The 14,694-nt window shown below is 39.6% G+C and overlaps 1 protein-coding gene across 1 annotated transcript in view; it reads left to right on the top strand.

Moving 5' to 3' along the window:
* Positions 1-14,694, top strand: part of LOC133095287 (dystonin-like) — a 497,948-nt gene that overhangs the window by 259,314 nt on the left and 223,940 nt on the right. The window contains 2 exon segments of the mRNA XM_061196431.1: positions 950-1,027; positions 2,715-2,807. Coding sequence (XP_061052414.1) covers positions 950-1,027; positions 2,715-2,807 — 171 coding nt within the window.

The following is a 14,694-nucleotide window of genomic DNA, read 5'->3' as shown; positions in this document are numbered from 1 at the left end:
TCCTGTTATATGGAACTTAATTTCCCATTCTGTGGTCTGCTGTCTGTTTTAATTCTGCTGCCTTTGGCTTCAGCAACCTATTCATGTTTGAGCAGCTCAGCTGTCAGTTTTCTTTTTTCTTTTTTTCCCTTTGGAAGATTTTATGTGGTAAATTTCAGCTCCATTCTTTGTATTTTTGTTGAACATTTTCTCAGGTCTGTTTCCTTATGTTTTCCTTCTGCTAACTTGTGACGTTTCTTAAGGGAAATGGCATCAAGGAAAAGAGTTAACGGTTTGTCAGTTTTCCTGAGACAGCAAATCATCATGTCCATCCCCAAGTAGTGTAAAACTATTATGGAGTCCAACCGATTTTGTGCAAAACGAAAATAAAATAAAGAGGAAATATATTACATGGCCTTAATTGCTTTTCTCCCTTCCTCTATCATGGCTAAGTAAACCTCCACTGTCTTTCTCCTTCTTGGTGATTTTTATACTAACTGCATGCTACTTTACCTCATTTTCATTAACATGCCATACATATATAATTATAAAAACCCTCTTGATTTAAAGTTTATTGAGAAGGCAAAATGGGGAATGGTATTTAATTCTTTTTGTGCACCTGTAGCTAAATAACTGTAGGCTAGAATTTTAAGATGGTGAATATGAAAAGTGTATATGTTCCGTGGTATTTTCTCTTTTTCTTTTGTTTAAATATTTGGAATAAAGGATCTGTTTAAAATAAAAAATACTCAGAAAAATCCCAAGTTTAAATTCAATCTCAGATAATGCAAAAAATTAAAAATATCATTAAAAAATTTAATGGATCTACCCAAGCAATAAATACTGTTTTGACATATTAAGATGAGCGTACAGTATATTTATATAGTGTATGCAGCATACGTGTATTTAGCATGATCAGTGGTATCAGAAAATACAGTGTTTTTTATACCCTGCATTTTTCTGTTCTTAGCCCAGAGAGAAAGGTCGGATGCGTTTTCACAGACTACAGAATGTACAAATTGCACTTGACTATTTGAAAAGACGCCAGGTATGATGTTTTTCAAAGACTGTAATCATATAAACATACGTGACTGAATAAATATGCATAGGACCATGTCAGGGAATGAAAAGGTTAAAGTTGACTGTGAATTATAATCATTAAACTTGTGCTTTCATGAGACAGATGTTTTAAAATGTTTTTAAACATTTGTTCCAAAGAAAAGGAGGTTAATAGTAGGTGTAAGCCCAGAGGAATTATAAGTGGCTACATTTCCATCTGAATAGGAGCTACTGATTTTCCTTCTGTTGGAACTGGAATGCTTTTGCCTAGGAATTTAATGACATTTTAGTAGCAACAGAATGTTAAGAATGTCTATGAACAGTTCTTAGTAGTGGGGAGACAATACTTCATTTTTTATTAAAATTACCTTATTTTTATAAAAGATAGTTTACATAATACTTTTTAAAAACTTTGCATATGTATTTTTAATACATAGTTGTGAGGAAGCAATAGTTTATTTTTTATAAGTAGATACAACTGGATAATTTAGAAGTAGTTAAAAATAAAACAGTTCTGACAACAATCCCGGACTGGCTTGCGGTTTCAGAAGAAATGGTGGAAAAGAATGAACAACGTATTGGATTTGATCTTGATTTGGTAGCATTGTGTATTATAGTGATATAAGGCAAATAACTGGTAATTTTCAATTAGTAGAAAAAGGAGGAGACAAAGAAACTCAGGATAATTGAAAGTTACTGAAAACAGTGAGAAATCAGAGGTGGCAACAATTTCGCTTTTTAGTGGAGTAAGAAGAAGAGAAGAGAGGGCAAGGAGGAGCAGGAAACACTATCTGTTTATTAGTCCTTCATTTAGTTTATTATGAGCATCAAAGTGCTTTTAGTTATTAAATTCTAGCAAATACTCAGTGCTTATATTTTAAATGATATTGGTATTTGCCTTACTATTCTTAATTCTAGTGGAAGTTTACAGAAGGATTAATGGTTAATTATGTCTCCTTGTCGAAATATTTTTGGCAGTGATTTGTCCAGGAAATAAAATGTTAGGTATCATTGTCTTGAATTCATGATAGATATTTAATTCTTTTACCAGAAAGTAAATGTTAAATAACATCCTTACATTTATTTACCTGAGTGCATAACTGGACAGTTGATAAGCTTTAAGTCTGATTATTGTATTATTTTTAAAGTTTTGAACAGTCTTCCAAATGTCCAGTGAGTTATATAGTTACTTATCTTGGTAGCAATCTATGGTAGACAAATAGAATAATAATGGTAGTTTTTTTTTTTTAAACACTCTTTATGACTGAAGTGTAAGAAAGTTGTTAAAATTATTTGATGGTTCAGAATAGCTTCCTACTTAATTGTAAAATAACGCTTATTTTCAAAAGACAAAATTATTTCTAATTTAAAAATCTTAAGTATTTAGGACTTCTCGCTTGAATTGTGTTTTTGTTTTGACAAGTGTACTTTTAATACTTGCTGTAGAAGACAAAACCAAAATAATATTGATTTTTTTCCTTTGTAGTTTCTCTATAATTTGCAATCTAAAATGAGTGGGGATGGGGGTAAAACAGTAATTTAAGGATTACTGGTATTTAAATTATTCAGGCTTTTTTTTGTATCTGTAATTTAGAATCACTTTTATGTAGGTAAAAATAACTCATGTGCTGGTTTGAAAAATATTTTGTTTTATCTCTTCTTCACATACAAAACAGGTGAAATTAGTGAACATTAGAAATGATGACATAACAGATGGAAACCCCAAATTGACTTTGGGATTAATATGGACAATAATTTTGCACTTTCAGGTAAGCCTGATTTTCTTATCTGTCATTTCTTTTAGCCTCATTGCTAGTTTTCAAGTGGTTCATATGAAGGGTGAATTACACATTCACATCCAAAGGAGGAAGATAAATTTCAGGCTTTCTTTCTTTCTTTTTAAATTTAATTTTAAGTTTTATATTGGAGTATGGTTGATTTACAATGTTATGTTCATTTCAGGTGTACAGCAAATTGATTCAGTTATATATATACATATATCCATTCTTTTTCAGATTCTTTTCTCATATAGATTATTACAGAATTTTGAGTAGAGTTCCCTGTGCTGTACAGTAGGTCCTTGTTGTTTATCTATTTTATATATAGTAGTGTGAATATGTTAATCCCAACCTCCTAATGTATCACTCCCCCCACCTTCCCCTTTGGTAACCGTAAGTTTGTTTTCTAAGTCTGTGAGTCTGTTGTTGTTTTTAAATAAGTTCATTTGTATCATTTTTTTTAGATTCCACATATAAGTGATATCATATGATGTTTAGGCTTTGTTTCTTAAACAGTATATTTGTATTGTTCCTCTCCGTAACATGCTGCTTATGAACTTGGCACCCCATTTCCTGTTGTTGAAAGCTTAAAATACTTGTAATCTCAGTGTTCAAAGACAGATTCCCTTTTTTTGAATGTAGCCACATTTCTTTGTTTATTGGCCAGCATTACCTGATTTAGATACATAAAAGTTTTATGATTCAATCCTTATTTAGAATGGGTTTCATTGATATTACAGTTTCTCAACTATGCCAGCTGTTTTCTCCTAGTTTTATAGACACTAGGTGGCAGTATCGTTCTCATAAAGACATCTCTTGAACTAGAACCATCCATATTTCCTGTAGAGCTGCACTTTCTCAAACTAGGTTTAAGGAGAGTAAAGGCAAATGTATTAACTATGAATTATTGTCTAATTACCAGTGCCAGTTAAAGGCTGATCTTGATCTTTGGTTTTTATAAAATGATGCATTTTTAAAAAAATCATCTTCATTTGATTTAAGGTGAGTCCTAGTTTTGGAACTGGCTTTGGGTTTGTCAATCCCTTGTGTGACCACGCAGCATTGTGTGTGCAGCGCGCAGAGCCTGGCCTGTAGTGGGCACACAGCGGGTCTTACTGATTGATGGCTGTGTGGGTGGACCTTGCAGGAGGAAGAGAGAACTTGCCAACTTCAGAAAGGAGCTGGGGTTTTGGACCAAATTTTGGGAGGAAGAAAACTTATTTCTAATCTTTAAAAAATTTGGCTGGGATACAGGGTTTGTAGGAGAATGGTGGAAAATAATGTAGTCAGGGCTCATTTGGGAACAGGATAAATCTGGCAGGGATGGACAGGTATAGGAAGTAGAGTCTTGTAGGTTCCAGGACCTGGACAGGCAACAGAGTTGCAGCAGTAGGAATTCGGAGGAGGAGACCCAGGTCCCAGGAGACCAAGTAACCAGGTGTCAGCCTGCCAGACGACAGGGCAGCTAATACAGGTGAATGTCCACTCAGGTGAGCTATTGATGGCTGGGAGATCCAGTATCAGGAAGTGGAAGCAGGACCCTCATTACTAGAGGACCCCATCCTTAGGGGACCTGGGGTAGTGAGTACTTACCCAAGGCAGGGATTTGGTCATGGAGCCAGACCCCAGACCTTGTTACCAGCACAGGTGAAGTCTAGCTAGAACTGGCCAAAAAAGCAGATTTCACATGGTGTTTCTCAGCAGCTTTCTCAGAGATCCAGAACTTATAGGGTTGAAAATGCAAGAGCCCCATATAGGGAGGTTAGAGGCCTGTTGGATGGAACCAATCCCATCGTTACTGACAGCTGGTGATACAGGCTGAGTCTGGATTTTGAAGGTCAGAGTGGGAACCCCTGTGGGGCACACCCAGGCTCTGGAGGGAGGGAGAGCTGAGTGTCATCGTTGGCTCTTTTATCTGTGGCCGTGAAGGCATCGAGCAAGTGACCTAACCATTCTGTGGGCTCCAGTAAAATAAACAGAAATGATCACAGGCCATAGTCAGGGGTATAAGCTGAGAGGCTGAGGTGGTGCCCTCCGAGTGGAGGCCAGTGATAGAGGCCAGGCAGGACTCAGATGGGGAAGAAAAGTTGAATCCAGGGGGTGGTGTTTTGAAGAAAGAAAGGAAGGGACTTGGTGACAGGGCGTGGAGGATGAAGGAGGGGGATTAAAGATGGCTCTGAGTGGTTAAGCCTGGGAGATAAGAACCAGTAATGGAGGTGAGGGTAAAGGGAAAGGTAATGACCTTCTGTGTGGGTTTGACATTCTGGTGGGATACCCTGGGCTTCTGTCGGCTGAGCAGCTGGAAATGTGTGAGCAGAGCAGAACTGGGGAGTCAGAGGTACAGGTGACAAACCTGGGAGTTTCCAGAATATAAGTGGTCCTTGAATCTGTCAGAGAGAAGGGATCTTCAGAGGATCCAAGGGAAAAGCATGTGTGGAGAAGAGCAGAGGGCAAAGGACAGAAATTTGGGGAAGGCCCATGATTAGGGGTGCAGGAGGAAGACGTTCCATCTGGGGAAACAGAAAAGGAACAGTTGGAGACCTCTGGCTGGCAGCTGGCATCCATCTGGCAAAGCCTATCTCTAATATCAGTGAGCATCTCCCTTTTTCTCTAACACCTTCCTGATCCTACAACACTCCTCTACATCCCTCTTTTTATTTATATTGAGATAGATTCATCACGGCCCTAGATGATAGTCAGTTTTACCAACATTCTCCCAATAGATAGAACAGCATTCTTCATTTCTAATTGTAGTAACAAGAAAATGTAGTATTGACGAAACCAAGGGAAGATAATTGCAAGTAGAAAGGAACAGTGAGCAGTGTGAAATGCCACCAGAGAGCCTGAAAAAGTTAAGATTGAGTATGGGTTAGTAGTTTTGTCTAGGAAAAAGACATTGGGGACCTTGGAGAAGGTCCCCCAAGTTCCTGGGAGCAGAAACCAGAAAGTAACAGACCACAATGTGAGTAAATGGTTGGAAATTAAAGGCAGTATAGTTAGACCCTAAATTAAAAGAATTGTAAAGCAAAAGATCATTCAAAAAAGAATTGCATATTAAGAAAGCTCTTTGGGGTTCAGGTGTCTTTGGAGGACAGAAGAGGACTAGCCATAGAAGTACCAAAGAAGTTTTGTTTCTTTTTTTTAACATTTATTTTTATTGAAGTATAGTTGATTTACAGTGTTGTGTTAATTTCTGCTATACAGCAGAGTGATTCAGTTATACACATACATACATTCTATTTCATATTCTTTTCCATTGTGGTTTATCCCAGGATATTGAATATAGTTCCCTGTGCTATACAGTAAGACCTTGTTGTTTATTCATCCTCTATATAATAGTTTGCATCTGCTAATCCCAAACTCCCAAGAGTTTTGCTTCTTAATATGATCCTGTGGCATATATTATGAAATCCAGTGTATTTTAGGACCTGAGTTACAAGATATTATGACTGTTAAATTATCACCAGTATTTAAAAGTTAGACCAAGATTTATTTAAAATGAAACATATAAATTTTTTGGTAAAATTAAAATGTTCCTTTTCATTTAAAGAAATACTTTCCTTAGTCCTATGATAATTTAAGATTAGAACGATTTTACTGGTTATGCCAAGACAGAACCTTATTTATTGATTTAAAAATATTTGAGCATTGCAAATTGAATATCTGTTACAGTCAGGCTGTCTGAAGGTAAGCATTATCAATACAGTAATCCTGTATTATTTACCATACGGTAGATCCAGAGATACTACTTGTTACTGACTAGGGTTCTTGGCCTCCTTAATCAATAGAAATTGACTAGAGACCAGACAAGAAATTCAGGCAAGGCTTTACTGGGGCCACTGCTGCAGCAGGGGGAGCGAGAACAAGCAACAGGTTCCCTTGCTTGTTCTTGTTCCCTGAGGGGGGGGACGAGCTTGTTCCTTATACGGGGTGAGGGTAGGGGTGTGTCTAGGAGTCGGCCAGAGGGCTGGCTTAGGTGGTGTTGAGTGCAGGGAGCACATGCCGTACCCTGCTTTTTGCTCTGGGCTCTTCAAAAGTGGCAGTTGGGTTTTTTGGGCTCTTTGTATCTTTTGTCCAGAATTTGCCCCAAATGCATGCAGTTATTTTTAGTCGCATATAGTTTCGTTGTATTTTGTTGCTGGAGGAGAGGTGTGTCCAGGTGCAAGCAGTGCAGCGCTGCAACAAAGCCTGTCTCATTCAGATGATGAAGTATATCGTTCTATTGGGAGACTGCTTGTAAAACCGACTATAATCTGGGGTGATGAGTCTATCACAATACAAATAAAAATAGGGATGTAGAGGAGGGTGTGTTGTGGTAGGATTAAGAAGGTCTTAGAGAATAAAGGAAACTATCACTGATAGGCTTTGCAAGATGAATGCCAGTTACCAGGCAGAGACTGAAGTGGGGCCATTTCTGGGGGAGGGAGCAGTGTGCAGTGGCCTGAAAATGGACATTTGCTCTGTTTGGCAGGGCTGGAAGCAATTGCGAATCACTGGTTTCGCCTCTATCATCGTGTTAGTGCAAATACCAGCCATTATACTTTGAAATTCTCTCGAATAATATTCCACTGCCAATGAAGACATTGAAAATCAAATTAAAAAGAAACAAACCAACAAACCTGAAGCTTTATTTTTACCAGCTTGTCTTCTAGGATATTCAGTTTTTTTTCTGTTGGAGATTAATTTCCCCTTGAAATGATTAAGGAAAACCTCACCATGCAGGTCTGTTATTGACAAATATCAGCCACATTGCTAACTCGACTATTTAATTGAATATTTTTATTTAGAAAAATGAGTTCCATCTTTGATCAGTCTAAAGACAACCTAGAGAAAGGCAATTATCAATTTTCTTTCCTTTTTTAAAAATAAATTTATTTATTTTATTTATTTATTTTTGGCTGCATTTTGGGTCTTCATTGTTGCGTGCAGGCTTTCTCTAGTTGTGGTGCGCGAGGGCTACTCTTCATTGTGGTGTGCAGGCTTCTCATTGCGGTGGCTTCTCTTGTTGCGGAGCAAGGGCTCCAGGCGTGCGGACTTCAGTAGTTATGGCTCGTGGGCTCTAGTCAGCTTATGCATAAGACTAGTCATGCGATACTAATTTCCTTTTTACCATATTGATGACTCAGTGTTAGAAATATGCACACTTTAGGTCATTGGGTTCCATGCTGATTTATTATGTATACACCATGGCCCTGGTAAAACTGCGTAATATTTAACTAGGGTACAATTATAAAAGTTACAAGTAAAGTTCAACTGCCTTAATTCATGTATAAGTACACACAGATGTTTCTTTTGGCTAAGAGTTCCATGCTTTAAATCATAAAATTTATCAATTTCCTCATATGAAAATCTTAATGATCATAAAAAGAGAAATGGCTTGGAAATTTGTCATATGAAAAATATGACAAATGATTCAAAGAGATTGATTTTAGAAACAATTTGAATACAGTGTTTTAGGCATTTAGCATGTATTATCTCTCCTTCAGCTATTGAATCATCCTGTTCTTTTTTTATGGCTGCTGTTTTTGAATAAGAGTCAGTACAGTTTGTAGAGGTTTTTGAGCCCTTTTTTGGGGGGCAAGTGCCAACATTAGTTTGTGTTTCTTAAGAAAAAAAATTGTATGGTGGAGAATCTCTGAAACTAAATTTGAAAGGCACTTTGAAACTAAGTTTGACTGGGATTTGCTTTCTGTTTGTGCTCATGTTTGTTGACTCACCAGTCGTTCCAAAGGTTAATTCAGACTTTGGTAGTGTAACTGCATTTCAGAAAACTGAAAGTAAAGCAAGGGTCAGAATTTTTTCGTACAATAAAGCTAAGGGTTTGCCGTGAAAGCTCATCAGCGTGTCATTTGACAGTGAGCAGTGATGTTTGTCTAAGAGGATTGGTGGCCAGAAGTAAGCCACGGGGTGTCTAATGAGACCCAGGGACCGGCTGGGCAGGGTGCCACGGCATTTCTTGCGGGTGCCTTTCTCATAAGCAAAATGGCCTCATGCTGAAAAGGATGGTCATGAAGTCTGAGGAATTAGACTGCATGGAGATCTGAGTAAGCCCTGGCTTTTGAAATGAGTGACACTGAGCAACTGTGATTTCCTGCAAATCACATGGGGAATGTCTGTGGATGTGTCCGAGCGGAGAAAGAAGAACAATATTTAGATCCTGCCAAAACTCCTCTGAGCCTTGAAAAATATTCTGCTGGAAGAAGAAAATACTTTAGAAGAGAACCGACCAAGAAAACCGTAGGTGACACAGAGTCAGGAGAGCCAAACCGTGAAAATGAAGGGAAGAGGAGCAGCATCCTGCCCTCCAGGGAGCAGGCAGCCCCCTGGTCCAGGGGGCTGGTGCAGGAGGGATGTGCCAGCCCCAGCCTCACTCTGGAAGCGGGTGTCCAGCATGAGACGGTGAGCAGGCGGTGTCACCCTGGGAGCCCTTCTCCTCCTCAACACCAGGAAACAGAAGTCAAAGTTAGTGAACTAGAGGAAAGGATTTCAGAAAAAGACAGCACTCCCTACTGTGCAAAGAGGAAGGACCATTTCGATGATGTCAACCCAAGAGAAATAACATTCCAGAGAAGAACTGATAGTTTTTCTTTCCGAAAGGCAGCCAGCTTCAATTCCATTCACTATGGTACAGAGAGAGTGCTTGAAAAAAGTGGGTTTTCTGAAGACCCATCAAAAAATGACTGTGGTGTTCAAGAAAAGCAGAACATGGAGAGATCTTGCCCTCATGCAACACGTCATTTCCAGTTTGAAAAAAAGAGATGTCCTTCCCTCTGTGATAACGTGTCCTTTCCTTCCAAGGACACAAGTGGAAAGAAGGTAAGTGCAGCACAGAGCCTGAGTTTAACGTGTAAATAAGGACTCCAGGTGCTCACACCTGGCTGAGGTTCTGTAATTTGTCCCTTGTAAACATTCTTTTCATGTTCATTTATGTGAAAGCTGCAGAGTTCTTGGTGCATTTCATTTGTAGCCTTAGGTTTGATTACTATGATTTTATTTTTGGTGGTACATTCTTTAATCCCACCTTTATTTCAAACCCTATACATGTTTGTTATTGTTGGAAGACTTAGTGAACCACTGCTCTAAGATAATGCACGTCTTTTGAATTTCTGTAGTTCATGTGTCTTGACTTTTCCGATGGAATAGCCTTTGGAAACAAAAGTTAAATCAAAAAGCAGTTATGACAAGACAGATATAGGGAGGAGACGCTACAATGATCAGTCAGTCCTGACCTGCTGATCTGTAAGTTTGATTGCTGATCCAAAACCCCAATTCTAGTTCTCTGTCCGTTTCCATACACAGGGACACTGACATAATTGCTTTCAATTCTGTGTGTGTATCTGTGTATGCTTGTGTGTGTGTGTGTGTGTGTTTTGGGGGTGACAGGCACAGATGAAACTGCCCAAATCTATTCTGTCTCCTTGTTACGTGAGTTACTCCCCGGCCAAGTCTAAAATCAGAACTCACTTGGGCAGCGGGTCATAGGAATCTGAATATGACTCAGACTGCCAGGAAGTTGTGATCTTTATTCCTAACATGGATATTTAGCTTTAGACAAATTGCTTCTCTGGGGTTTTTACTTGTCTTTAAAATGTAAGTGAATATTGATTTACTTGCCTGAGAAGTGCATCACCCAAGCAACGTCCTGTATGTGGTACCACTTGGCAGCTGATGGCTTTTTCATTTAAGCTGTTCCTAACTTTGCCTTTTAGGAAAAAATCTGGACGTAAGTGGTATATGGAACATGAAACATTCATGGCAAGGTCGTTGTATTGCTGGGCAGAGATCCTTGGCCCAGTGGTCAGATGAGGTTTTAGTAGGGTCTGGGTGTGCAATCATCATTGGCCTTGGCCGCTGGTCCTCCTGAAGCTGGTTCCCCGTTTGTATCCACCAACACGCCTTGCCAATGTTATGTCGTGCATTCTATTTACATTTTACAGTGGTTACATTTAAAAAGAAAGCATCCGGTCTAGGCCTTGTCTATGTAGGTCTGGCATGAAGGTCAGTGAAAAAGAAAGCCGCTTGGCTGCTGTGTGTTTATGAATGTAACCACTTGCTTTGCTCACATATGTTTTCCATCTGTTTTTTGCATAATTTGGCTTCAAGTAAGCCTCACATGTTTTCATTAGTGGAAACTCATAAAATCTGTTTCCTGGTGGCGCATAAGCCTTTTTTCCCACTTGTATTATACTCATGCCAAGGATTTTACCCCTTCTTTCTACTTTGTGTAGCTAATGATTTTTGAAACTTCAGTGGAAAATACACGTGAAAATAAGTCATAAACCTGTCAGTCAGATTTGTTAAATAATTGTGATATGGAGGTACTGAAAGCCTCATATCTTCTAGGGAAATGCTGAATGAGATAGTCCTTATTTTTTTTTCCACTTTTTAAAAATTTTTTATTTTATATTGGAGTATGGTTGATTTACAATGTTGTATTAGTTTCAGGTGTACAGCACAGTGATTCAGTTATATATTTATATATATCCATTGTTTTTCAGAATCTTTTCCCATTTAAGTTTTTTATAGAATATTGAGTAGAGTTCCCTGTGCTATACAGTAGGTCCTTGTTGATTATCTATTTTATATATAGTAGTGTGTGTATGTTAATCCCCAACTCCTAATTTATCCATTCCCCCCACTTTCCCCTTTGGTAACCATAAATTTGTTTTCTAAGTTTGTGAGTCTGTTTCTGTTTTATAAATAAGTTCATTTGTATCATTTTTTTAAGATTCCACATGTAAGTGGTATCATGTATTTGTCTTTCTCTCTCTGACTTACTTCAGTTAGTATGATAATCTCTAGGTCCATCCATGTTGCTGCACATGGCATTATTTCATTCCTTTTAATGGCTGAGTAATATTCCATTGTATATATGTACTACATCTTCTTTATCCATTCCTCTGTTGATGGACATTTAGGTTGTTTCCATATCTTGGCTATTGTAAATAGTGCTGCTATGAACATTGGGTTGCACGTATGTTTTTGAATTATGGTTTTCTCCGGATATATGCCCAGGAGTGGGATTGCTGGATCATATGGTAGCTCTGTTTTTAGTTTTTTGAGGAACCTCCATTTCTGTTCTCCATAGTGGCTGCACCAACTTACATTCCCACCAACAGTGTAGGAGGGTTCCCTTTCCTCCACACCTCCTCCAGCATTTATTGTTTGTAGACTTTTTGATGAGGGATAGTCTTTGTTTTATCTGAGGAGTTTGACATCTTAACTTCCCCGTGGTCCAGATAAAGACTGTTTCGTGGCAGAGTCAGACCAACAGCTCGGCTGCTCCTTGTAAATGCGTTCTTCCCGGTACTTTGGAGGTGGACTCTGCCTAATTATCTTTGGTTAGAACTGTGCACGGCCCTCTTTATCTTGCATTGGATTGTCCATTTTTCATTGCAGAATTGGATGCAAATGAGAGCTGTCAGCCCCTTCACTAGTATTCCATCCCAGAAATGGCCTGTTAGCCAGCATTCCTTTGCAAGACATTGTCCCTTCAAAATCTTTTCCATATCTTCTCTATTTGAGCCATTTTTACTCATTCATTTGTGTGCAGGGTTGGGCTCAGTGACGTTTGGGTTAATCTCCAAAGTAGAATAATGTACAATTCTTTGAACTTATCTAAAGCTTAGACTTAGTTTAAGCCTCTGACTTGAACTTCCCAGGTCCTGTGATATTTGTCATTCTTAGTCTAGGTGACCAGCCCACCTCCTCTTTAATCCTTGCCATCGTAAGCCAACCTCGGGTGGCCCTCCAGGCCCTGGGGTTCTGTGGAGCAGGCTCAACCGCCCCTTCTTGGGCATCTACTGAATGTAAACCTCATAACCTGTGATAACTTCACTAGGGTAAAGAGGTGTAAGTAAACAAAGGAAGTATCTTAGATTTACATATTGCTTTGGAAGTGGAAAAACACTTTCAGACACATTGTGTCTTTTGATCATTCTTAACAACTGTATTAAATAGGTGAAATAGACAGTTCCTCTTTGGAAGGAAGAAATGGAAACTCAGGTTACATAAGGTCCTTAAAGGAACACAGCAGATGGGAGTAGCTGAGTTTAAATGATGGCACAGCATCCTACTTTGATAAGCTGTCAGAGTTCTGAAGGAGATGCTGTGAACTTGGAGCAGGGGTTGATGTTTATAAGAGCTCATGTTCATCTGGGGAGGATGAGTGTTGCCAACAGAGGTGGCAGAGGCAGAGCATGTTTGGGGACAGGGAGTGATGAGCTCAGGGTCTGCACCTTCTGCAGGGCCCCTTCTTTGTCTGACTCACATGCTCCCTGGACTTGTGACGGGGAGTCCTGCCTTTCCCCTCGAGCTGTGCCCACGAAGCATTCTTCTTTATTGAGTTTCACAAATCCCACCTCTTCCCAGTCTTGTGATGTTGCTCTCAGCCAAGATGGTTGTTTTCTCTATTTATAGGTCATTGGTTCTCTAACAGACCACATGTAAGTGTCACCTAAGGAGCTTTTAAAAATATAGGTGCCTGGGGACTTCCCTGGTGGTCCAGTGGTAAAGAATCCACCTTCCAGTGCAGGGAATGAGGGTTCAATCCTGGTCAGGGAACTAAGAACCCACATGCTTGGTGGCAACTAAGCCCATGTGCCACAACTACTGAGCTTGCGTGCCTCAACTAGAGAGCTCACCTGCAGCAAACTAGAGAGCCCGCTTGCTCTGGAGCCCACGCACCACAACTAGAGAGAGAAAACTCACATGCTACAACTAGAGAGAAGGCCGTGCGCCACAACTAGAGAGAAAACCTGCATGTCACAACTAGAGAGAAGCCTGTGCACCACAACTAGAGAAGCCTGTGCGCTGCAACGAAAGATCCTGCGTGCTGCAACTAAGACCTGATGCAGCCAAAAAAAAAAAAAAAAAAAAAGATAAAGAAAATAAATAAATAAAGTAAATATTAAAAGAAAAATATAGGTGCCCGATGTCAACTCTAGTGATTCTAATATACTGGATCACCGTGGGCCAGTGATTCTGACGGTCAAGACTGTGGCTAGGGTGCTCGTTACTCTTCATATTCTCAAGTGGACCCCAGGGTCCCTGTGATGCTAGAGTCATCTCCAGATGAAGCCTTACCCTGGATTTAACTGAATCAGAATATCTTATGACGGAACATGAGAACACTGCATATGTTTCAGGCGCCCTCTCACATGTTTCTTGAAAACATGTTAAATTCTGAGAACCAGCTTCACCCTTCGTTTTCTCCTCATCGTGGGTTTTCTGACAAGCAGTGTGGATCACGGGCCTGGAGGCAGGAGGTGTAAGTTCTCGCCAAGCTTTGCCTCCAGAGAGCTGTGTGCCTTGGACGCCTTCTTCATTTCTCTGGGTCTCGGCTTCATTTTCCAGAAAAGGAGGATGTGGGACTGGATGACGACACGACTGTTATTAGGAATGGTATTTGTGGAGTCCTACTGCATGTCAGACACCCCCCACCGTGCTGTTTAACCATCATGAAATGGTTGTGTTGTTTGCTGCATTTACAGAGGAGGACATGGAGCCTCAGGAGACATAGTGACTTGCTCAAGTCACTCACAGGACGTGGAAGGGCTTGGATCTCACCCAGAATTATCTCCAAGCTGAACTTTGAACTGATGTCCTTTCCCTACCTTTCCCCACATACAGCTCTTTCACTTTTAAATTCCTACAAATCCATGCATTTCATTGCATACCTTTTTGTTGAGTGTTTTCACCCCTTCCTCTCTTCTTTGATTCCTCTACCAGACATTTATTAGGCACCTGTTATATACTGAACCAACACTAGGCACTTATATCCCATTGTTTGTTCATTATAAATGATGGGGACCGTGGCTATAAACTTAGTCACCTGAAAGGCTTTGGGGATGAGGATCCTTAATATAGTTGTTCCCCC

This window comes from Eubalaena glacialis, chromosome 7 (genome assembly GCF_028564815.1).
Source record: "Eubalaena glacialis isolate mEubGla1 chromosome 7, mEubGla1.1.hap2.+ XY, whole genome shotgun sequence".
NCBI classification, from domain to species: Eukaryota; Metazoa; Chordata; class Mammalia; order Artiodactyla; family Balaenidae; genus Eubalaena; species Eubalaena glacialis.
The sequence above is the reverse complement of the archived record's forward strand: the minus strand, read 5'-3'. Positions and strand labels throughout refer to the sequence as shown.